Source organism: Melanaphis sacchari, unplaced genomic scaffold, assembly GCF_002803265.2.
Source record: "Melanaphis sacchari strain LSU unplaced genomic scaffold, SCAv2.0 Contig1_pilon_pilon, whole genome shotgun sequence".
NCBI lineage: Eukaryota > Metazoa > Arthropoda > Insecta > Hemiptera > Aphididae > Melanaphis > Melanaphis sacchari.
Window position 1 is genome coordinate 6,870,843 of NW_020270976.1, and position 25,030 is coordinate 6,895,872.

Here is a 25,030-nt window from a genome sequence, read left to right on the forward strand (position 1 = left end):
GATATGATATATAAAGGTACCTACATCGGATTTGCAATATTTTTCTTCATCAACTATTAATTGAGTTAGGTAATTATTTATAGTATTTTAGGGATATAATTTAAGGACATAATTGTTCGATCTTAACAGGCATAACTTCAAAGAGATACAAGAGCTGTAAAAATGTATTGTAACTACAAAAGCTATTTTTTGGTTAGTAATTAATTTGAGGTGTAAACTGGGCATAGCTTTTTCCAAACATAGGTAAAGACTAAATCTAATTTGATTTATGAATCAACAATTTACAAAAGTACAATCTCCATTACATACCTTTCAAAAAGTTTTGTTTTTTTTTTCAAAATAATAGTAATAGTAAAATAATAATCCCTTATAGTTTTATTGTTAATTATTAACAATATATTGTAAAAGGTATTTATTATACTACATATCGTTTTATTTTTTCTGTAGTGAATAAAGTTTTGATTTCTATCTTTTAATAAACAGCTTTTTTTATTTTTATATAAAAACAGCAAAAAAAAGTAAAAACCTACCAGAAACGTGTTGTCATGAATTATTTTGCAATGCAGTACGTTAAATATCTACAACTATATATATATATATATAGCATTGTAGGTAGGAATAATACATTTATTTCAAAATTTATTATTTTTTAATAGCGTCACTCTTTCGTTTGTTAAAAAACAAAATTAATTTACACTCCTTATTCTCGTTCCGTAGGTATCTACTATTTCTCCTTTTTAATATAATAATAAAATCTGATATTATGCTTATATAATATATATATATTACCGCTAAATCTAGATAAAAAGCAAAATAAAAATTTCGTTATTGTGCTATTATACATATGCTTAATTTTATTATACACAAAATATGAAAAATTATAATATTAAAACAATACATACTGTACAATATCTTATTGTTAATGATTCAGGTAAAATACATAATTAGGCTATCTTTTATCGTATATTTTATACCTATATTTAAATGAATGCATAAAATAATGAAATTTGTTTGTGCTCTAGTAAATTTTTATTTAGATCTATTTAATAGTTATTATATTCATAGATTTACCTATTTTTATTTTTATGTACACATTTCGCAGTGGTGCCGAACTATTTTTTAGTAGGTGGTGCAAACACAACTTAACCACTCGCACTCTTACTTAAGTATCGTCAAAAATATTATTTCCATTTAGCTGCAAGGTTAAAATTGCAAATAAAACTTAAATGAAATATTTTTTTGTTCATAATATATCGATACATTTGTTTGTATAATATATAACCCCTTTCCAATTTTAGGTGGTGAAAATGTGCCACCTTAAGTACATTCCAACACCACTGGTATTCTGTATAGTACTTCAGTGGCGCCATTTGAGTTTTATAATAGAGGTGCCAAAATTTAAGCAGGCCAATTTTTTTTTCGTCAGGCCACTTTTTTTTTTTTATAAAATAGTAAATATAGATATCATATTATCATCGTTTGTGTGCAAGTTACTTGTATGAGGTTAAATTATTGAAGGGTATATTTTAATGAATTAAAATTATTCATTAATAATTTATTTGCCTTTTGGTATGGATCTAAAAATATTTAGTATATGTAGGTACCTACATTTAATCAACACAATTTATTCCAAATAAAATTAATAAATTAATACATTTATTAACATATTATAGTAAATAATACCATACAATATAAATTAATATTTTAAATTAATTATACTATTCTAGCTTATACCTTCTAGTTTTTAGTTTAGAAAATACATCTACTGCTTTGTCTAAATCTATTTTGTTAGCATCTTCTTTTTCTACCGCTATGACCATTAAATCGCTTAATCGTTTGTCACCCATTGAAGATCTAAGATAAGATTTCACTCTTTTGAGTGAAGAAAAAAATCTTTCATTTGATGCAGTACTCACTGGAAGAGTGTTTATAATTTGAAGTATCTTCAAAGTTTCTGAAAATGCTGCTGGTAGTTTTTTGAGTGTATCAATAATTGAATTTAAATCTGGTTGAATAATATTTTTTTGTTGAAGCAATGATTTTGCAGAAGTAAATTCAGATGGAATTTTTAATACATTAATTTTAAAATATTTATAATGATTTAAAAAATTTTGTAAATGTAAGCATTCTGAATTGAAATAGTTATTATTATTATAATCAAATATCTGGAATATGTTGAACAGATCTTGGTTTTTTTCAGAAAAACGTAAGTCTATCTGTGTCAGAAACCTGGTAAATAAATATAAAACAATGTAAATCTCTAGTAAATACAAATAATATTATGTAATATCTAATAGTTAGCATTAAAAATCTAGGTATCCAAGTTATAATAAGATTTTCTGAGTGTAGTTTAAATTTTTAAACCAAAGTGCATATATTATAAGAAAAACAATACCTTAGCTAGTCATCTTGTAATTTTCATTTTAAATAATTTAAAAGCTAATTACAATATATTATTTCTAATGTTAAAATTAATAATCTCTAATATTTTTATAAAATATTGATGAGAGAAAGTACTATTATGTACAATATTAATTATTACATTTTAAAATATCAAGATAGCATTCTATAGTAATATTATATTAAATTAATATTTATTTACCTGTCAATAATAGCATAGAAAACTTCGCTTTTTACATTTTGTGTAGTATTTATGTTTTGAGTTTTTCCCAATGTAGAATCCACTAAGTAGTCATCTAAATTTTTATTCAATGTACAATTTCTTTTTAATCTTGTGTTTCTTACTTCATCATTAGCTAATCCATTTTTTTTAGCAAATAATTTTGACTTATCATAAATTCGAAGGAATGTTTCTTCATTACGGAAACCCTGTAGATCTTTTTTAGTTGATTTGACTAAATGCATAGCATCAGGTAAAAAAATTGAAGTAGATTGTAATTCACATGACAAACAGTTAACGCATTTGAGAATTTTTTTCATAATATTCAATATCATTATAAATTGAAAAGTAGAAATTTCCTCGAGTAATCCACAGGCTCTAGCTGTTTGATCTCCTTGCAAAGTTAAAATAGTCAAAACTTCTTTAATTTCTGAGTATCTCTGTTTTATTTTTTGTAGCGAGGTATACCAATAAGACCATCTGGTTTCTACTAATCTTTCCAAATGTAATACCTTGATTTTTTTATCCTTTTGAATTTTAGTAAACAACTCATATCTGGTTTGGCTATTCATTAAATATGTATAAATACCTTGAATAGTATCAAAAAAGTTTACCACAGATCTTATGTCTTGAATTGAATTTAACAAACATAGGTTAAGCCGATGTGCATAACAATGTATAAATATAGCTTGTGGAACAATGTCTGCTATTCTCTTTTGTACACCTGTAAAAGATCCACTCATCACTGATGCACCATCGTAGCACTGGGCTACACATCTATTTATGTCTAATTTATTTTCCGAAACAATTTTTAATATAGCTTTACTTAATGAATCTGCGTCACATTTTTCCATATGATAGCAGCCAAGAGCTTTTTCTTGAATATTATAGTTTTTATCAATAAATCTGATCAAGAAACTCAGTTGCTCTTTTTTACTCGCATCTTTTGTTTCATCAACTAAGATACTAAATGCAGAAAACTCAGACATGTTATTTAAAATTATATTTTTTGTAGATGAAGCAATAACACTTATTAAATCATTTTGGTATTCGTGGGATGTATAATGACCGTACCTTGATTGCATTTTTAATATTGTGTTCTTGTCTCCAAATGTCTCTAATAGTTCAATGAAATTACCTCTGTTTAAGGACTCTCTTTCTTCATTATGGCCACGGAATGCAAGTCCTTGCTTTGCAAGATACAGAGTAGCTTTTAATAAGAAAAAAACATGATTACGGTTTTCTTTAATATTTTGTAGTCTTGAGTGAGTTAATAAATTAGCAATACAGCTATCATTTTGTTTAGTACTCAAATAAAGTGTCCATTTTTCAATGCTGGACTTGTGTCTATCACTTTCATTATGAATCTTCAAACACACAGATTGTTTTTTCCAACCATTAAATCCTCGATTGATGAATACATAGTTACCACTATATTGGCCACGAATACATTTATTTGTTGAAAAATGTCTACATGCAAAACAATACACTGCATCATTTAACACAGAATATTCAATCCAGTTATATAATTTATAGTAATTTGCATTAAAAGATCTATTATCTGGATTTCTTGGAAACAAATTTAACATAGGTTGCTGCGGAGTATGATTTTTATTCAGAGAAATATCAATTACCTATAAATCAAAATTAAAAAAAAAATAATTACTCACTTAAATTAAAAATAAATAAGTAAGACATCAAGTCTTAATGATTAATTGATAACATTTAAGTTGGAATGATTACAGTTTGAATATTATGTACTTAGTATAAGGAAATGCAAGTTTGCATTTAAATTTCTGGTATACAGATCAATTATTATGTAACGAATAGGGCTTGGAACTTAATGCACTTAAAAAGTACTAAATATGCATGCACTAATGTCTAATGTCCTATTAATAGCAAAAATAAGCTTTAAAAAAGTAAAGTAAAAAGTATAAAGCTTTAGTTTTTTTTTTTTTTACTTACAATGTTATAAAATCAAATATTTTATAATTTTTAATAAATATTCATTAATAAAAATGGAAATTTGTATGTCAACTAAGTATTTGAAAACACAATACAATAATAACTAGGTAGTAAAAACTCTTAAAATAAATATAAATTACAGATTTTTTTATATTGCCAAATTTTTGAAATGTATTATAAATATATCATTTATCATCAAATATGCTCTAAAAATGGTAAAATTGAAAAATATGCTCTTAAAACTACAAAATATATTGGGTTTATAAAATTGATTTACCTTCTCTATAATATCTTTATCTTCAATATTAGATTCATTTCTATATTCATCTAGATTATTGTCTTTACTTATACTAGTTTCAAATGCATTACTACAAGTCTCATTATTTGGTTCTAAAACTGTATTATTTGGTGTCGGTAATATAACAGGAATGTTGGCAATCTATAAATTAGTATAATTAAAATAAATACTAGCTTAATATATTACAACTGTGAACTGATGATAGAACTGTTATTTGTTTATAATTACCAGCTAATAAAAACATATTTTTATATTGAAATTTAAAAATTTGCTTACTGTAATTGTTGACTGCGTTTTTTTTTGTAAACATTTGCTCTATATTATAACATTTCGATGATGTTTCAATCAATTTTTTTTTGTTTTTGTCACGTAAACGAGCAGCTCCACCTTTTCTCTTTTTTTCATTTTGTAAATTCATGATGACAGAATTGAAAAAAAATAAATATTCGATAACTAAATTTAATGTCAACACTAAACGTCTTTACGTAAATTACATTAACATGTGAGTATTATGGAAACTTCAATTAGAACCAATTTACGAATATAACCTTACATTTCATTTTCGAGCTATTTTAAGAATGTTTTTTCTGGTAATCAGTCGACGGACGTAGTTAGATAATATTATTATTGTTAAACGTATAACCGTCTGTAACGATATTATATAAATATAGAATTATTCTGAATTACAAGCATAATTATTGTATTCAGGAATAACCGCATACGCCGATACGTACTTATTATATTTTTATATAAACTTATATTTATACTATACTTTATTATACCGCATTTATATTTTATACGTAGATACCAATAACGGGCAACGATAAAAACATAATCTGAAAGTTGGAAATAGATTTGTTCAATGATAATGCATATTGCATAGACGCATAATGAAAGCTATAATCTAATAAAAAACTAAAAATAATCAATTTTATGCATTATTATGTATTTACCTACATAATATACATAATAGTATAATATTTTATTTTTATGATATATTTTAATTTGTACGCATATAGCCATGGGCCAGCGCCTGTGCGCCGTCGGCGTATTGTAAATTTTAATCTATGCCAATTAGACACAGAAAAAAATAGGGGAGCCAAAGTATACCCTGCTCCCCCCCAAATGGCGCCCCTGTAGTACTTAAGTGTAAACCATGTTTTACTATACTTGTATACAGTGACGTATTTGGGTGATTTTTCAGGGGTTAATTAAGATAAACCTTGAAACATATGTCGTAAGATTTAATGAAATTAATTTTATTTTTACAGTTTGGTTATAAATATTTTGATAAGTATGAGTAAAATACTAATACACTAGGCTTATTTTTTTTTAAAAGTCAGGGTATCTGCTATAAATTTCCCTTAAATACACCACTGTATAAATTTAAATATATTACTTAAATTTATAATCATTTACACTCGCAACACACGTATATATAATTGGCTCATCATGCAAAAACTATGTTTAATATTTTAATTGTCTAGTAAAACAGTCATCCCAAAATAAGTATGGTCAAGGTCTCCATATTGCTCCGCTTAGTTTTGCTTCAACTATGTACAACTTCGCTATCTATAATTTTTTTTTTTGGGAAATTATAAACGATTTAAAACTAATTTTTGTATTCACTTATGTATTAAACAAAATAATATATCAACGTTTGTCGCTGTATGAAATAACCGTTTTGTGCGAATGTTAATTTAATTTTGATTTATAAATCTAAGAATTTAACGTTACAATTTATGTATAAATAATTAAAAAGGAATTAAACTTGATATTTAAATATTGCTATAATTATTTTTGTATGTAAGCAGGTGTGACGAGATGTATTGCAGGATATTAACTGTTTTATCAATTGTTTTTTTAAGAACCATTAGCTATTATGTATTACCTATATAATATTGAAATTATTTAAAAATATTAAATTTTAACATAGGCACCTGTGATAGATTTTTTATTGAAACAAATCATAATATTATGAGGAGATACGGAAAACAAAGGATTTAAGACTTATAGTGTAGTTAGTAGATGCCTATATAAAACGCCGTGTGTTAGGTTAGGTCTATTAAATAGTCTGTTTAATAGAAAAAAGTATAGCCATTATTTAAACAGGTACTTATAACTTCCAAATCTATTTTCTTAGTTGCACACGAGTCATTTACACAATTAAAAACATTGCGGACCAAAACAAATAATCACTACAGACATTTAAAATTCAAAACATTTTCAGGACTGTAATGACATAAATAAAATAATGTACAGATTTATGTTTAATTGGTTTATAATTTATTGGTCGTAACACTGATAGATCAATGTTAAAAGACGTTAACATTTGAAATGTTGTGAAATATTTTAACAATACTTTAGACACGGCGTATAATATTAAGCAATAGTTATAATGCGATGCATTGTATTTTGTAAGAAAGCTAAAAAAACAAAAAGTATAATATGATGTTATGATCTGTTTTCGGATTATTCGCTGCAACCAGTTAAAATTTGCAACTGGGCCGTTGTTTAGAGACGCCCGATTTACAGTCGATTCTTTATTATCTTTATATTCTGTTGATAATACTTTTACATTGATATAACTACAAAGATATCTATATACATATACGCACACACACGCGTATACCTATTCTCTATTTACCGCTACAACCCTGAATACACGATTTTTAGTACTTACTATATTTTTAGAAGAGAACGGTATAGAAGTATGACTGTGTTATTTTGAAAGTGTACGATTATTACTACCATCGACGCAACCGAGAAATGCGAAGCAAGAATAATAGAGGTGGCCAACACGAACATGTTTGCGAGCACGCGGAGCAAACACAATAACGATGTAAAGAGCCAAAATGTTTAAAAAAATATTTTATACGATTCGATAAATTTTTATGAAATGAATACGAAAAAATAAATAAATAAGTAAAATTTATATTACGCGTTATATTAGAATAAGTAAATTTTGATTTTATAAATAAGACGCGAGCCGCAAGTTGGCAGCCCCTGATCTATTTAGTAGATCTTTTACCAACTATACTATGCGCCCGCGAATCAGTGATGTCGAGAAATAGACTAGCTACACTTATACAGCATTATCACAGTGTATTCCGTGCGATTATTTAACTGGATTTTGATTAAAAAAACATTTAGTGTGTAATTTTTCTTTAAAAGTTTTATGCCTTTATCTGAACACTATAGTCAGTGACCAGACGGTACACAAATTAATAAATGAGAGTACTTTTTAGAAACCGGTTCTCTCCACGATCCGATCGGGATTTAACGGATGCCAAGAATGTGTGTTCCGGCTAAATCTACAATGTCTCACAGTCGTCATATTTTTGTGGCTACGTCAAAAGAAACGCGATAAATGTAATGAAAGGAATACCAGCAATAAACACGGTAGGTGCTTATTTTATGTATTTACTTAATTATGTTCGACAATTAAATAACAATCATGGTTTATTAATCGAACGACGCACCGCGATCGACATTTCCGGTATCTGTCGAACTTAATCCTAACTTTGGTTATGGTTCACTTTTAATGTTATTGTGTGCACCATTAAAACTGGAGCTGTCCAATTCTATTTTATGTTACAGAGTAACAATGTAGGTAGGTATCTAGCTAGTTTTTTAAAATTTTATTTTTAGACAAATTGAATTTTATAGCTAATATAACATACGTAATGAATTATAATATAGGTATAATATTACATAAAATTATTCAACACTGTTATTTATTTAATAATAATATATATATTTAATATTATATTCTATTAATTATTTATTTCCTGTTTGTAGGGGTATATTTAAGGGGGACCCATGGGGCCTATAACCCCCTCCCCCCATTTACCGTATTTTATATATATTTTTTTATTATTGAGAGTATTAGACTTATTAGGGTGATCTACTTTTCCACCAAAATCGACCTTTCCGTTTACCGTTAGTTTAATAATACATATTTTCTTTTTCCGTCACCACAAATTTCAAAATTTATTCTATATTTTGGTAACTCCTTACTATGAAAACAAGTGGAATTATTGATAATTGGCAATGATTTTTAAAATAACAAAAATAATAAGGTAATCAATTATTAATTAAATATATGTTTTTACAAAAATATATTCAAGTAATACTTAAAATTAATATTATTACAATTGTATGGAATATTGTATAATGCTATTAAAAAAATCCTACATTACGATGTAAAAATAACATTGCAGTCGAACATTTATTTATTTTTTATTGTTAGGTTTATGCTATTGATTTTACAAATATATATCGGCTTATTTCTCCCTTTTTATACTGATAAATTAAATACTGGTTATTTTTATATCGTTTTAAAATTTGGTTTTGTGGTGTTTTTTGTTCGCCGACGTTTCTTAATTTGCAATAAATGTTTGTTTGGACTTCTTCAATTAAAACATTTAACCATTGTAAAATAGATGGCGAATATTGATAAAAACTATTTTTGAAATGTGCATAGAATGACTCACATACGTTTGTTGTGTATGTAAGTTCTGAAGATGCAAGTGCTCTAAGTTTTGGAGGATAAATACAATCTTCAGAAATATATTATGTTTCTACAAAATAGTCAACAAACTTTTGTAGCCTTTTATCAATCGGACACTCGCTCATAAAGTCATCGATGAAACAATTACTTACATCAGTCATCAGTTATATCTTTCGGATTTAGAAATAATAAGCCAATTATATAATGTAACCATTCACCAATTTCAGATGACTCATATTTATATACACTCGATAAGTCAATTTCTTGTATTTAACGGTACTAAGATTGGGTTAAATGAAATCGGAAACCTAAAATATTGGTTTTCGTCTACATTTCAGAAACTGTATTAATTATAGTCTTTTAAAAGTCTACAGTTACTTTTTTTTGGGGGGGGGGGGGAGAACAATTTAATCCCAAGTCTTTGCACATTTTGCTTATTGCATAAAAAATATGAGTATATGCTTGTTTACATTTATTTGGTAATAAACAAAAAACAAATGGAACATAGTGACCATTAAAATACCGAGCACTTTAATCGAAAGTTTCGTCCATATAAATATTATTGACTGTTGATAAAAATTTAAGATTTGTTTCACATGAAAATATTATTATATATAACCTCGTCGTCATTAATCAATGAGAAATTTTAATTTCGTTTGGTTATCATGTCAATTGAATTGAGTACGTTATGGGCATCAGCTATATTAGTAGGTTTTGTGGCATAATAATTTTGTGTCGGTTTACATAAATATTTTTTCTGATTCTATTCATATCGTTAATTCATAACTGATGATTAATGAATTACTATTTTGTGTGATTTCAATTTGAATAATTTTTTTTTGACTTGGTAATTACATTTTAAATTGCTTTTTTTTTGTTTAAATGTTGTATTTAGCACTTGCTTTTTTAATGCTTAGCTTGAATATTCATTATGGTCGTGCTGTGGTGTATTTGAATTGTTAATAACTGTATTATTTTCATCTGTATACACTTTTGCTGTAAAGTTTTTTATTGTTTACCGCCTACGAGTAAGTCCTTTATTAAATGAGCTAATTTGAAATTAAAAATTATATTAAATCAACTACTTTTTACTACGATTACTTTCAATTATATTTTCCATTATGTGAAGCGTACTATTTTTTCACCAACTTCAACACATACTATTATGTAATAGGTATATCGTAAAATATAAAGAAGATTAAACCAGAAACGCTTTACCTTTATTGTCAGTTGTCGCATGAATTAGAACGTAATCTTTCTTCTTTTTTTTATTAATGGAGAAAAAACATGATTGTGAACATATTATCTACGTGATAAAATATACGTAGGTATAAAATATAATATTTTAATTCTTACAATTAGGGGTTATCAAAATATAGAAACTGAAATTTGTGATGGCTGAAAAAAGAAATATATGTTATTGTTCTGGCAGTAAACGGAAAGGTCGATTTTGGCGAAAAACGGTGATGCTCAGAGTATTAGTCGGGCAACTGGTGGCTCTCAAGCCTTTTTTATTTGATGACTTTTTTTTGCTTTCTATGCCTTTGGCCTGCTTGATTTTTTCTTTTTGGTAGTATATTTGATAAAATTTTAGACAGTGTGTGCCTTTCTCCCCCCTTAAAAATAATTCTGGATACACCACTGCCCGTATTATCAAATTGTTATTAATGTTTACATTTATTTTGATAAAAATCAGTATCGTTATAGAAAACGTTATTCTAGCTAAGTGCTCTCTGTGTGTCTAACGCGCGTACCTATGTAGTACATGAGTGTTACTAAGAGATAGCGTTAAGAACTCCGATTCGATTTTAAAATAAAAGTTTTCAATAAAATACATTTTAATGGTCAAAGCAAAAAGGCTTAAAATATTAAAAAATAATAAATATTTTTGAAAGTATTTAATTGATTTTTTGACAGGAGGTGGAATACTGAAAGTTAACAATAAAAATATATCATGACATATTATTATAATAGTTATCTATTTTCAAAAGTGGGCATTAATAGTTAAAATATTTCATTAAAAAGTTCTTTTTAAAATGTTTAACTTGACTAGCTATAAATAATTTTTTGATCAACTTAAGAATCAATTAGTTTAATTTATAACTGAAATTATTTAGATTTTTTAGTTGATTTAAAAATAATACAGTATCTACCTAAGTAAAAATTAAAAAGGTAAATTTTTAGGTTTAATGGATTTATATAGGTATTAGGTACATTATTTACTGTACAATGTATTGCTTGAAAATAATTTTACATTACCTATATAATTACAGTAGTACCTAATTCTATTATTATTTATATTATGTTTCTTGATAAAATATTATAATACTTAGATAAGCACTAAATAATAATCATTTTGTGAGTCATGTAGGTAGATACTAATTAAAAAAGTAATTTAACTTTTTTTTAAACTATAATAATATTTGTTTTTATTATTTCAACTTAACGATTACTTATTATGTTTAATTTATTATTTGTTAATTATTAATTTATAACTTAATGATCTTGTGTTCATTAACTTTACTTATCAGCTGAGTTAGGTTACTGAATACATTAATTAGGTATTTATTACATTTTTAAACTAGTTAAGTACCTATTAATGACTAGTATGAGTGTATAACATATAATTTCGTGTATTACTTCTATCATCTCGATTTTAATGTAAAAAATAATCTGCGGAGAATTATTTTTGTATGACAATAGATAAATTTGTCAAGATTTAAGAGCATCTATGACTATATATCACAACTTATAACACTCGTTTACAAATTAAAGTATGCAATGTTTGTTATAAGCAAATAAAATGTAAAAAAACATATTATTTTAAGAGAGAAATTTCAAAATTCAAATAAATCCCAACTATCTTTTTTTTTTTAAAGTAAATTATCCTCTCAAATCGGTTAATACATTTTTGAGAGAGCGTTAAACCCCTACTGCTTTAGGGTACCTTTAAATTTGGTGGACGAGTGGAAAAAGTTTATCAGGGGCTCACAAAGTATAATAACTTAAGCTGCTGATGTACGTATTGTTAATTATTAATTTTTTAGCTGATTTAACTTATCTTACTTGAAATACTACTAAATTCGCATTTTATTTCAAAAAAATATTTTTCAAATTTGATTTGAATCCCATAATTCAAGTTTAAAATGATTAAAGATATTGTTTTCTTTTGTTTTTATGATAATTATTTTCATTTAAATAAAATATAGAAGATATTTCGTAAGATTTTAATAAACAAGAATACACGATAAATTGCAAGTATCCAATAAAATATGTGAGTTTAAATTTCCTTTAAAAATTATATCATAAAAATATGAAATATTGTAGTGGCTTAGTTGTATTGATCATAATTATTTAATTGTTCTTTAATCTGATCTTAAAATTTCAAAGTTTATTACAGTTAAGTAGGTATACAAAATTTAATAAATTGGTTATATGAAAAAACTTTTTTTTTCACATTAAATAATACACACGATTATTTCTCTACGATTTCTGTATAAAGTTTTCATCTGCGCCAGATAATGGACAAACGTTTTATCAATAGAAGTTGACAAATAATAAATATAAAACCAGAATATCTGAGTAATGACGATTTATGCGAAAAATATCTTGCAATAATTATTAATGATTTGTATTTTAATTTCGTGATGTTTCTATAGCGACGGTAAACTGCAGCTTAACTGTTTATTATATACAGGATCGCGTAATTGTTCTAAGTTTTCGGAAAATTTTAATTGTTTCAAATACTCTAAAAGTGTTCATACTAATAGAGTATACCTATCTACCATATTTTGTTGTTAGCCGCAAGGTTTTTTATTTATGAACGATATGATTAAATTTAAAAAAATAAATTATATATAGGTAAATATGTTTTTATTTTAAATAACTATTTAAAATGCTGCATACGCACAAAGTTGTTCTTAAAGTGTATTTAGACATTTTTTTCATTTGAAAGTATATAGTGATAAAAACTTAGCAGCCAATGCGATGTTTTTGGGTTATTGTTTTTTATTTTTTATCGTTAAAACGAAAATCTACAATCTACCTGTACAAAATTTTGTTGTACAATAAGCATGTTTGATGAGCGATGAATAATACGAATTTGGAAATTACTAAGTGGTAACATCTAAGCGGTCTTCGGTTATTAAATTTCGTTTGGGAACAGATAGATTTTATAGAAAAAGACGTTGTTGATGGTTTTATTGTTTTTAAAATGATACGCTTAACGGACTCTATGTATTATATTCATGCGGTGTAACATTGATTTTTGTTATTTCTTTATGAGGAATAAGTATAGGTTATTTAATGTTTTATAGTATACTATTAATACTATATAGCTTATTTTATCTACCCATACACCTAATATCTATACTTATAACAGTAGTGATATATGTCACGTCGGTGGTCCATTTTTTGATTAACATAATATTTAAATAATTTTAATATGTCCAATGACGTAAGTGACAAACTTACACGTTTATATATATATTATTATATAAGGTTAATATATATTTTTTTTTATCAACAATTATGGATAAATTAAAATAAAATAAATATGTATAATGTATATACGAATATGCAAATTAGAATAGATAATCAATAGTCATATATTATATTGTATTCCTGTATGTTATTTTAAAGTAGAAATCAATATAAATAGAAATGATAACCGTGTTTTTCTTTTAATATATCTTATCGTAATATTAATATACGAGTATATTATAGAGCAAAATTTTGTATAAATATTGGTAATTATAAAAATATATGCTTTAGTCTTTATAAAATGTCCAACTTTCGATACCTTTAAACAATATGCCTTTGTTAACGCTGCCATGATAAACATTTGAGGGCAATTACCCCCATCCTATTTTCACCACACTTTTTTTACCTTTATAGTTATTTCTATGAAATTAAATATATAAATACCATGTACAACGATAAAGGTATAGCGTGAGGACTGCGATGCCGTCTATTGTCTAAACATATTATTATTGTGTATTATATTTTATATTGTTTAGCCTTCAATGTTCGTGTGACAAAACGATGGGTGATTAATATATATTTTATAATATAGAGAGATTTCAAATGTAAACACATATTTTCTCAAAAAGTTTTAACTATTTCTTATGAAAAATTTTGTTTTTAGATACTTTGAAGTTATTGTAAAACAGTGTTTTTTATAAATTCATTATGTGTTTTTAGTTTTTATTACTTTATTTTTATTTTTTAGAACGACAGCATACATTTTTAATTTTATATTCCGAATTAGAATATTTTTCCGAATCTTATTGGTACATTCCACTCTGCATCTCACTATGTACTTAAATTTACTGCTATAAGTTAATTATATAGGTACAAAATTCATGTATAACTACCTAGTGATATATTTATAGAAAAAGTCATAAGTTAGGGGAGGTCACAAAATGTGTATAAATATTTATAGTAGATTGATAGTTATTATCGATTATAATAATTAATAAGTAATTAATATAGGTACATTATAGAGAAGAAAAGTGGTAGATCACTGTACCCTTCCCTAAAATTGACATCTGGTTATTACTTATATTATATAATATTTTTATATACTTGTTTGAGCCTAGTGATATGTTTACTATATATGCGATAAATATATTTCTTACATACAACGCATAGTTGATTTTTGTCACAATGAATATTTTTTTCCGTTATTGTTTCGGGCCTGGCCTGGTTTATATTATTATATGTAATAAAATTCGATGGGGTAGTCGTGTCGGAGCATTACGACGTAATATAATTTTAGAAAAAAAAAAATAGGCGATTACTGCATCGCGGATGGTTCGAGCTTACATCGGTGGCGACACATCCATTAGGACGGTGACTGGGCTGAAGATTTTATTTATCATCAAACGGGCGCGGCGCGTCGGGTACACGACGAGGGTTAATCCGAAATCGAATTAAAACATTCTTTTTTTTCTTTTTTTTACCCCTCGCCCTCGACCACGCCATCATTCTTGTATCGTACTAATCCGATTGTTGCAAATACAGCGGCGGTGGTTGTGTAGTCGACGACGACGCACCGGACCGAGACATCTCCTGGTCAAAGTCACATTCGATTATCTCTCGGTCGCTTACTTTCAAAACGACCGAGTTATCATACATGCACACGTCATGCACTTATATATTGAACATAATACGCTTACGACGTATGATAATATAGTATAAAAATATTGGCGTGTAGATGGTTTTGTATATATTATATACAGGTAGAATGGAGGTAGGTATATATATCAACTGGTACCTATATTAATTTAGTACTTGATGGACATGTTATGAGTTTATGACTATTACGACGAAAGTCGAAACAGTGACCATTTTTGTATACGATGCTGGGATAACATTGTTTTAATTAGTTTTTCAATTACATATTATGTATAGTATAAACGTATATATTTGCAATATAAATAATAATACCTATGATCATAGTCCGCCTGATCGCTTATCCAAATTAACATATTTTCAGGGTCAATGCATATATTAATGTGCCATATATTATTATGGTCATACTATAAACAGACTACAGGGTAGCTCCCGTGTTTCTCCCACAATGTAGACAAAAAAAAAAAAAAAAATTGCGGGCAAATTCTATATAGGTATACTCACATATGATCGAGCAAACGAAACATATAGTGATTCTCGTATCACAGCATATTATGTTGTAATTTAAAAAGATTTAAATTTAAAAAAATTCATATATTTTATAGAAAAACTAGACTTATAACTATGAAAAATTATGAATTTGGTCAATGCACCAAAAACAGACGAAAGGTTATTATTTTTAAGTTTTTAGAAAAAAAAAGAATGATTATTTCAGTACAATTTGTTGTTGTATTTATGCTCTTCATCACACGAATAGGTAAAACTTGGATTTTAAAAAAACTTTTTAATCTGAGGTTTATTATTCATTTCAGTCAACATCATATTAATTTGGGCTTAGATTTTAATTTCAGAGTTATCGAGAAACACAATTTTAAGTAAGGGAAGAGTCATTAAATTTAAACGTGTAACTATCACACATAATTGACAATACTATATTCAATATATTATATTGTATGTTCATTATTCATAAAGCATGGGGCAATATCATTATAATATAATTTTCAAGATATTAGAACTTAGAAGTGAAAAAAGTTTATATTAGGAGAAGAAAATATCCAGTCGATAATAAAGTAAATTATATAATGATAATTCATGTATATGAATACATTTCAAAAACTTAAAGGAGACATCGGTTTAATTTGATATATTTATCAGCTGTTCGACGGGGTAAAATACCACTTTCATATAGATCTTTTACTTTTCATATAGATTTTAAATTTTACTGCCACTTGTCATTAAATATTCTAAATCTAATTTATATCTATTTATTATACTTTCCTATGCCTACTCAAAATAACGTGAAAATTATTTAATTTTTCAAAAAAAACACTTACATTGATAAAGTCAGAGAGTTATGAAACATTGTTGAAATAAGTTTATGAATATATTTAAAAGTTGACACAAATTTCTTAATTAAAAACATTTAATAAGTATGAATATTAATTAAAATTTAAAAAAATGGTTAACTTGTGAATATATATAATTTAAGCTATTAAATTTGTTTATGCATTTGTGATGACCTTTAAAAATTATTACTATACATTTAATAGAAGTGTATTATTTTCAACGAAAATAATTAAATATTATTAATTACTCGAAAATTTATAATATTATCAACTCATAATGAATGTAGCTAAATTGCATATCTATATCGCCGTGCAATCTTAATTCCTTTATTATGATATAGTTAATGTAGTAATAAATTAATATTATCCTACAATATATTAGAATTTAATTATTTGTACATTAATTTTTATAAATATTATGAAAGCCGGTTAAATTATCAGACTTATAAATTAAAATAGAATATTTTCAATATTTGGTACTTATAATATATTTGTATATAAGTATATATTACATTTTTATTTGTTTTTATAATTTAATCTGGTTAAATTAAAATAGTCATGACATTTTCTTCGTTTCTGTTTTGGTTAACAAAAACGATATTGATAGAGGGTGAATATTACAATATTGACCACAGGCAATAGGACGATCTGTACGGGTATTATAAAGATTGATTCACTGAGCTTCCCTAATTTATCTTTTAATTTTGTATTTATTCATAATTTTGCTTTTTGGAATTTTTGAGGCTGAACATACCTGCTGTGGTAATGTAAATTATGATGATATGAAAATTATAATGATAGATATAATTAAAGAAAAAAATCGGAAGTCATTCTATTGCATAGTATGTATAAGTCATGGTGAAGGATGTGTTGAATTTAAATTCAATGATAAATCATGTATACGACTAACGATTCGGAGAGTATACAGTCTGTATGCTTATATTTTTAAGAATTTTTTATTTTGCTATTTATAATTTATTTTTGTATTGTATATACGGTACCTATAATTAATTTTAAAAATATAGCATATATTATATTATTAAATATTAATTATTATAATACTATGTATTTATATAATATACTATATAATATATTATTGCTATTCAGTTTTAAATAAATATCCAGATATTCGCATGGATCAGTGTGAATGGGTTAGTAGTATAAAAAGGAAATAGTTTAAAATTAATTTAAATGATTACTATTCAATCGATATTTTACTTTTGGCTCTCATTAAGACCATTAAGTACCCCAACTAGATATAATTTGGTATTGGAACTACTTTCATAAGTTGAAATAGAGTATTTTTCACTGCTCCAAAAGGTAATAATCTTAGATATACATAAAAGGAATCATAATACATATTTCTTGTAAATCCAATATATTTATTGATTCCATTTGAATCTAAAATGTTATGGAAGAATGTAAGTATTTGAAAATATAATATTTAATAAGTCAATTGGTTAAAAAATCAAAATATCAAAACATGAATAAATATATCATTGAAGTATAAAAATGGAAGGATAAGTAAGCATATATATTATATATCGTCTAACAGTTTATCGGTTTATTTATAAAATACTACATTACTGTCGTACCACTCTTTTTGGCGTCAAAATCACCAGGTCGTGGTGGTATATAATTTATGCGTTCATCGTAAACGCAAATGCCGCCAACGGCGCATGGATAAGTGAATCGGCGGGATAGGCGGATATTCTTTGCGACGAGATTTTTTTTCCGGTTTTTATTCGTTTCTTTTTTATTACTATTCTCTCTTTTTTTTTTTTGTGTGTGTACAATGATCTACACAAAATCTCCTGGTGCGTTGAAAAAATGTTTGTTTGACCTGCGGGCGCATGCGGGGACGAATAAAATAATAAATGTACGCGTGGCCGTCATTGTTTCAAGTTTAAATAACATAATTTACGAACTTATTGATGTCTAATTGCGTGAATGACCAATTATTTTAATTTATATTACTTTTAATATTTATTTATCTGTGAGAGCAGTGTAACATGTATAGCGTACAGGTTGTAGATTTTTACTGATTTGGTGGATGCATTTAGATGTGTCTAATTCTGACTCATCTATGCTCGACCTCATCTATTAAAAGAAGAGGGTTAGTGGAATTTTCAATATTTATTTGTTAATTTAAAACAAATTAATTAATGTAATTAATTTAATTACATTTTAGTAGTGTAGGGTAAAGTGAAAGAATTTTTTTTAGAGATAGAAATTTTAATGTCGTTTGAGAATTAGTTATTTATTGTTGGATTTGGAATATTTTTGGTTGCATAATTAGTAGATAAATTTGCTTTTTCATTTCTTGTTACACTAGTATCCTGCAACATTGCAATAACCGTATGAACTCAATATTATTTTTTGTTTGTATTAGCGTAGTTTGAATATTTTGTATTATATCATTTTTTTCAAATGTTTTTTAGCGCTAAAAGTGTGCTTAGAGAGAGTCATTGGTGACTAGTATATTTTTTTGAGTTGAGTATACTAGTTTTATTCCTTTATAAATGCAAGATAATTATAACAGATATTATTTTAGATATCTAATTTTAACATTTATATTTTAATAAGAAACAAAATTGAAATTAATTATCAATTATCGAGTAAAAAATTGATTATACTAAATCTTATTTTTCATTGTAATACCTAGTAAGTTACAATACTTGTAACTAAAGAATAATAGTGTAAGAGTATCAAAATTCTGGATCATAATAGCATGATATTTGCATTTTAAATTATTTAAAAACATTGTGATTTTGTATTATTTAAATTGTTAATTATTATTGCGCATCATTAATCTGCGTACCATCCAATTGATTCGAATGGGTTCATAATATACGTAGCAAAATGAATTTAAATTTAGTTTACATCATTGAGGGAAATAAATCTCTTTTGTCGTTCTCCAATTTAAAGATTTTTAGACGTCGGTTATAAATGCGGACGTTACAGTTAAAAATACGTTTACAAATTGAAAAAGAAGAACATGATGGATTCGTTTTATTTATATAATAAAATATACGACATAAATACTGCTGTATATACAAATTATAGTAAGTTGAATGATGTGTGCTACTAATGTAAATAATATGTGTACTGCGCGTAGTATAATTAATGTTTGAACAAAATTAAAAATCGTATTATTATCGTTATAAGGAATTTAAAATATACATTTAATAAGTAATAATGTATTCAATTAGTGTTAACTGACATAAGCGTACTGCGTGCGTTAATTATAATTAAAAAAAAAAAAAAAATTAAAATTCCTAATTTAAGTTTGGTGTAATTATTTTAATACTATATAATTTCGTGTTCATATAAAATACTAATATTTAATTATTTTAATAATATAAAATTTCAAATATATTCAAACATGGTTTGGGTTGGTCTCTATTATTAATATTATAATATACATAATAGTTATAAAATATTGCATTCACTTTTTCTAAGGGATTGTAGTTAGAGTTTTTACAACATTCTTCAAAATTACAAATATTTGAAAATTATTTATTTTTTTTATGAAAAATGTATATGAAGTGTAATATTTTCAATTTTAAGGTAATTTATAGGTTTGAACATCGAACACATGGTTACTTAGATTAGAAGTTGTTTTTACAGCAACCTAAAAATATCAAAAATGCATTAACACTTATTTTTTTTTATAATCGTTCGAAGTTCAAATTTTGTATTTTCGTAGCGAAATAAAAGTAATATAACCAATATACCTATGGCATAATTAATTTATACATGTATTATAATAATATTAATTATTAATTTATATTTTATTATATACGAGTATGTTATAACTTATAACATTTGTACTATTTGTGGTAAATTCAGACAAACTCCTAATAATATCAATGGAAAAATGAATTGAGTATAGTAACAATTATTTGAAGATTCGTCATGCGTATGATAATATTGAAATCCGAAAACATAATATATAATTTCTCGAGAGCCCCTGTTTTGTAAAAATATAGCGTATGACTTGCAGATGATTTATACTAAAAATATATTGGAATGTCTACGCGTGTACGTAAAAAACGTACCAAATAAATCCGGCGGTTCAGAAATTCTTGTAAATAGTATTAAAAAAAAAAATTATTAAATAATAATACGAATGATAAAAAGATCGACTATCGTTTTTTCTTACCCACCCCTATCCCTTGTGTGTGGTAAAACTGCAGTGCGAAGGTGCACACTGTACATACATATATATTTGACAAGCAAACGGAAGTGTATGTGTCTATATATATAAGCTTATTGCACACTTACCTTCCTACTGCAGTATGTATATAAATAATATACAAGGAAAGGGTGAATATATATATATATATATATATAAATAAAAAATAAATAAAATGAAAAAAAGTAGGAAGAAAATCCTATATACGATATACACGTGAAGAAAGAGTGCGGTAACAGCGTTGGCCGTGACAAGGTGGCGCGAAGTAGCTAAGTGTATATATGTATATAGTATAGGGGAGGAGAAAAGGATGAAAAACCCGAAAAACTCTTCACTTGTTTAACGATAATAATCGAAGCACCGCACACGGCGTGATGGCGATAAAGCGGGCACGCTATGCCGTCGAACAACGTACACGTTGGCGTACCACTGCATCAGCAGCGGGAGCAGTATATGTGTATTAAAGTGCAGTGGCGGTCGGGCGGCGAGAGGAAAGCTTTTAGCGGCGGTGAAACGGGCGGGCGCGGCGCGGTGGGAGTATTACGCGCGTAAAAGCACCGGTGGGGAGGACGCGTTGCCACCGCCACCCCGACGTACACATAACGCGTTTCTCTCTCTTTTATCCCCTCCGTTATATATATTTATAAATATATTTATGTGTGTGTGTGTGTGTGTATACACCGAACGCTCACCCTATAATCAGTACTAAAAGCTCCTGGTCGCCGCCACCGTCGTAGTCGTCGTCGTCGTCGTCGTCGTCGTCATCATCGTCGTCCTCGTCGTCGTCGTCGTCGAATCATCCATTAGATAAGGTGGTGTTGGTGGCGGGGTGGAGGTGGAGGTGTATGATGGTGGTGAATATACACGTACATATATAGCCCACACACACACACACACACACCGCCAACCCCAAACACAATGGCTATATACGTACACACATGCACATTCTTATGCGTACTTGTACACGTATAATATATACTGCTTGGCGAGCGTGTGTGTGCACGTTCGTGTTTGTGGCTGCGTGTGGGTGCGTGGCCGCATGGGTACGGTCGCGCGTGCGTGTGTACCGGGAGAGGGTCGTATGGACGGGTGGCGGGCTCGGCGTGCGCGTGTAATTTAATAATACCTGCGCGCCTCTCATCCGCACCCGCACTGCCGTCCCGTCGACGAAGCATTTGCCACCGCCGCCGCCGCCACATTTGCCGCCACTGACGCGCCGCCGAGTTTGTGTGCACCCCACGATCGGGTTGACGTCTATATACGTATATTGTATAAGTATATACGCACACGGATATATTGTATATTATTTTATAACATACTCGTATATATATATATATATATTGATATAGGTTATAATATTTATGTAAGACGACGAAGTGTGTCGCCGACACAAAGTCACCACGGGAAATATAAAACGTGTTTTTACGCGTGAATACACGCCGTGTATACCTATATATAATTTAATGTATTAATTTCGATAAGTTCGCGCTCCGAGCAATGCCTTTTTTCCAAGTCATCCCCTACTGCAGCACATACATCACATTACATATTGCGCTCCTATGTGGGTATTAATCTCGTCGAATATTATAATCTCGTACGTCGTCTACGTGGGCGGCGGGACTTCCGCACCGCACCCACATCGCGATGTCAACGCACCTGATCACGTACTATTCTGGCGATCCCTTTTTACTTATTGAAGTCTTTGCGAAAACCGTATAATATGCGGTTGTTACGTTTTCGTACAATTTTCAACACTGCGGTTAGGTATTCATATACGTGTTTGGTACACGATATTATAATAATGTAATGATGTCATATATAGATATAAACATTATATAATAATATTAAAGTATAGATCGCGGCGATATATATATTATGTATTAGCGAGCGCCGCCTAACATCAAAAATAAATCGATCATATTATATTTTTATAATATCTGTACCCGTACCTATACGCTATACGCAAATATTATTTGTAGTAATCACACTATCATGTGCGAGCCGAATGTCTATAACATTAATGCGTATGTTTGACGCATCGGTAGTGAATTATATATCATATAAATTTGATATTTATATTGTACGATTACGTCGTAACGGGCGGTCACGCGTGTGCAAATAAGTACACACATACATTATATAGTATGACACGCGGGCATGATATCATTATGTTGTCAGACGGATAGTGCGTAAGCCGACAATAAAGTTTTGATTTTTATTTCCTTTACACCGCACGTATGCCGGCAGTAAATATAATATATTACATTATTACGTGCCATTATAATATTGTAACCGCATTGGAATGCAAATTTATCCATTTAAAGACGTATAATGATACAATTGGTATAAAGGTACTATTCATAATACGTAGATATTATAAATTTTATAAATTTATGACATAATGGTTATCACTTATCACTTTTTTGTAAGAAAAATGTTTTACAACCGTGCAACGATAGAATTCGGCGAGATTTGCGTTGATAGTTTATGATAGATGTACTTCTGATGGGGGACAATAAATTGATTAAAACAAAATAAAAGGTCTTCAAAGAGATGACATTCTCAAATTTACATATTGAATTATGCAGCATAATCCATATAATACGTCATTATCACAACGTGTAAATTCAACATTTTTTTTTTTCATGTATGACAAATGTAAAAATATTCATTTTAAATTGAAGAAAAAAAGTCCTCTTTCTACTAAATATAGTATAAATAACAATATTGTGCAGATAAATGTTTAATCATATTACTAAAAATAATCTTAAATTATGGAATAAAAAAAATGTACGATGCCGTTATTTAAGTAACACAGTTATTATAATGAAGTTAAATAGTTATTGGATATTTCATATAAATTGTACGAAAATAATTCTCAATAATACGATTTAACATTTTGAGATCAACTAAAATTCAGTTTTAAAAACTGTCTATTTTTTTTTTAAATTTAGTATAGGTTTTCCATTTTAAATCAACCAAATGGAAAAATAATAATTGTCAACTTAGAATTCAAAAGAATGTCCTCTGCTAAAAATGAACATATTCACAACGTCTTTGAAGACCAATGTCCTAGCTAATAAAAATTCGTCAATATTCTATATTGAATTATTTAAAGTCTTCCTGGTAATTGTCAAGGCTTAACTTAATTTCTCAATATACAAAACATATGGTTTTATTTTTAATCATTTACGCAGAACACATGCCGCGGTGTATTCCTATTGTTTTACTATAGTTGATTTATTTTAATTATTTGTACTTACAAATAGTACTTTCATTATAACGCACTAGATTGTCGGATAGGTGTCTTTACGTATTAAGAGTGTATTATGTACTCAACATATTATTAAAATGAAGTTACAAACAAATTTAAAAATAATAAATATTAAATGTAAATAGGTGAAAAGTATATTCATAGTTTATTTTCTTCAGGTTTTATCAATTGCGCGAGTTGTTCTAAAAATAATATTATAACTACACCATCAAACATCACAATATTCTAGGTTGGATATTATGATATTATATTAATATTAAATTAATATCTACATAATATTCAACTTCTTATCTCACCATACTACATAAAAATAAAATTACTTAAAATTAGTATTAAACATTAGGTATACTTCGTTTTAAGGGTAAACCAAACATATGTTTTTACGTAAAAAATCATTAATGGTGCTTAAACAAAAAAAAAAATTATTTTGTATTTCTTACAGGTTAAACTGTTATATTGGAGTTCAAAGACTATGATTTTTACTGTAGTTTTATTAGTTTTTATAAAATTTAAGTTGTCTTTCTGGTTGACGATTTTATGATTAAGCTTATATTACTACATAGATAGAATTAGCTGGAATCAGAATTCTCTCAGTCTAGTCGTTCTTGTTCTTCTACTTAAAATTTTCATTTCTGTCATGAAATCCCGAAGACTTCCTAATGTATAAATATATAATGAGTG

At 27.3% G+C, this 25,030-nt stretch overlaps 1 protein-coding gene and 1 long non-coding RNA gene across 2 annotated transcripts in view; one reads left to right on the forward strand and one right to left on the reverse strand.

Annotated features, from left to right (window-relative positions):
- Positions 1 to 1,718: 1,718 nt before the first annotated feature.
- LOC112593276 (zinc finger MYM-type protein 1-like) lies at positions 1,719 to 5,301 on the reverse strand. The gene is made up of 7 exons (XM_025337639.1): positions 5,173 to 5,301; positions 5,112 to 5,114; positions 4,863 to 5,024; positions 3,909 to 4,254; positions 2,994 to 3,830; positions 2,603 to 2,855; positions 1,719 to 1,854 (listed from the first exon to the last, which is right to left on the reverse strand). Exons 1-7 carry the CDS (start codon positions 5,299 to 5,301, stop codon positions 1,719 to 1,721), a joined length of 1,866 nt encoding a protein of 621 aa, XP_025193424.1.
- A 2,672-nt stretch (positions 5,302 to 7,973) lies between these two features.
- The window catches only part of LOC112593229, a 38,628-nt gene continuing 21,571 nt past the window's right edge, over positions 7,974 to 25,030 (forward strand). The window contains exon 1 of the long non-coding RNA XR_003114589.1: positions 7,974 to 8,285. This is a non-coding gene — a long non-coding RNA (uncharacterized LOC112593229). The remainder of the gene's footprint in view (positions 8,286 to 25,030) is intronic.

Excerpts from the sequence above, each read along its gene's own strand:
- LOC112593276 (XM_025337639.1), bottom strand. The coding sequence starts at position 5,301 with ATGAATTTACAAAATGAAAAAAAGAGAAAAGGTGGAGCTGCTCGTTTA. Across the intron at positions 3,831-3,908 it reads TACTAAACAAAATGATAGCT|CTACTCTGTATCTTGCAAAG; the intron begins GTATTGCTAATT and ends TCTTATTAAAAG. Across the intron at positions 1,855-2,602 it reads TTCTATGCTATTATTGACAG|ATCTTCAATGGGTGACAAAC; the intron begins GTAAATAAATAT and ends ATCTTATCTTAG.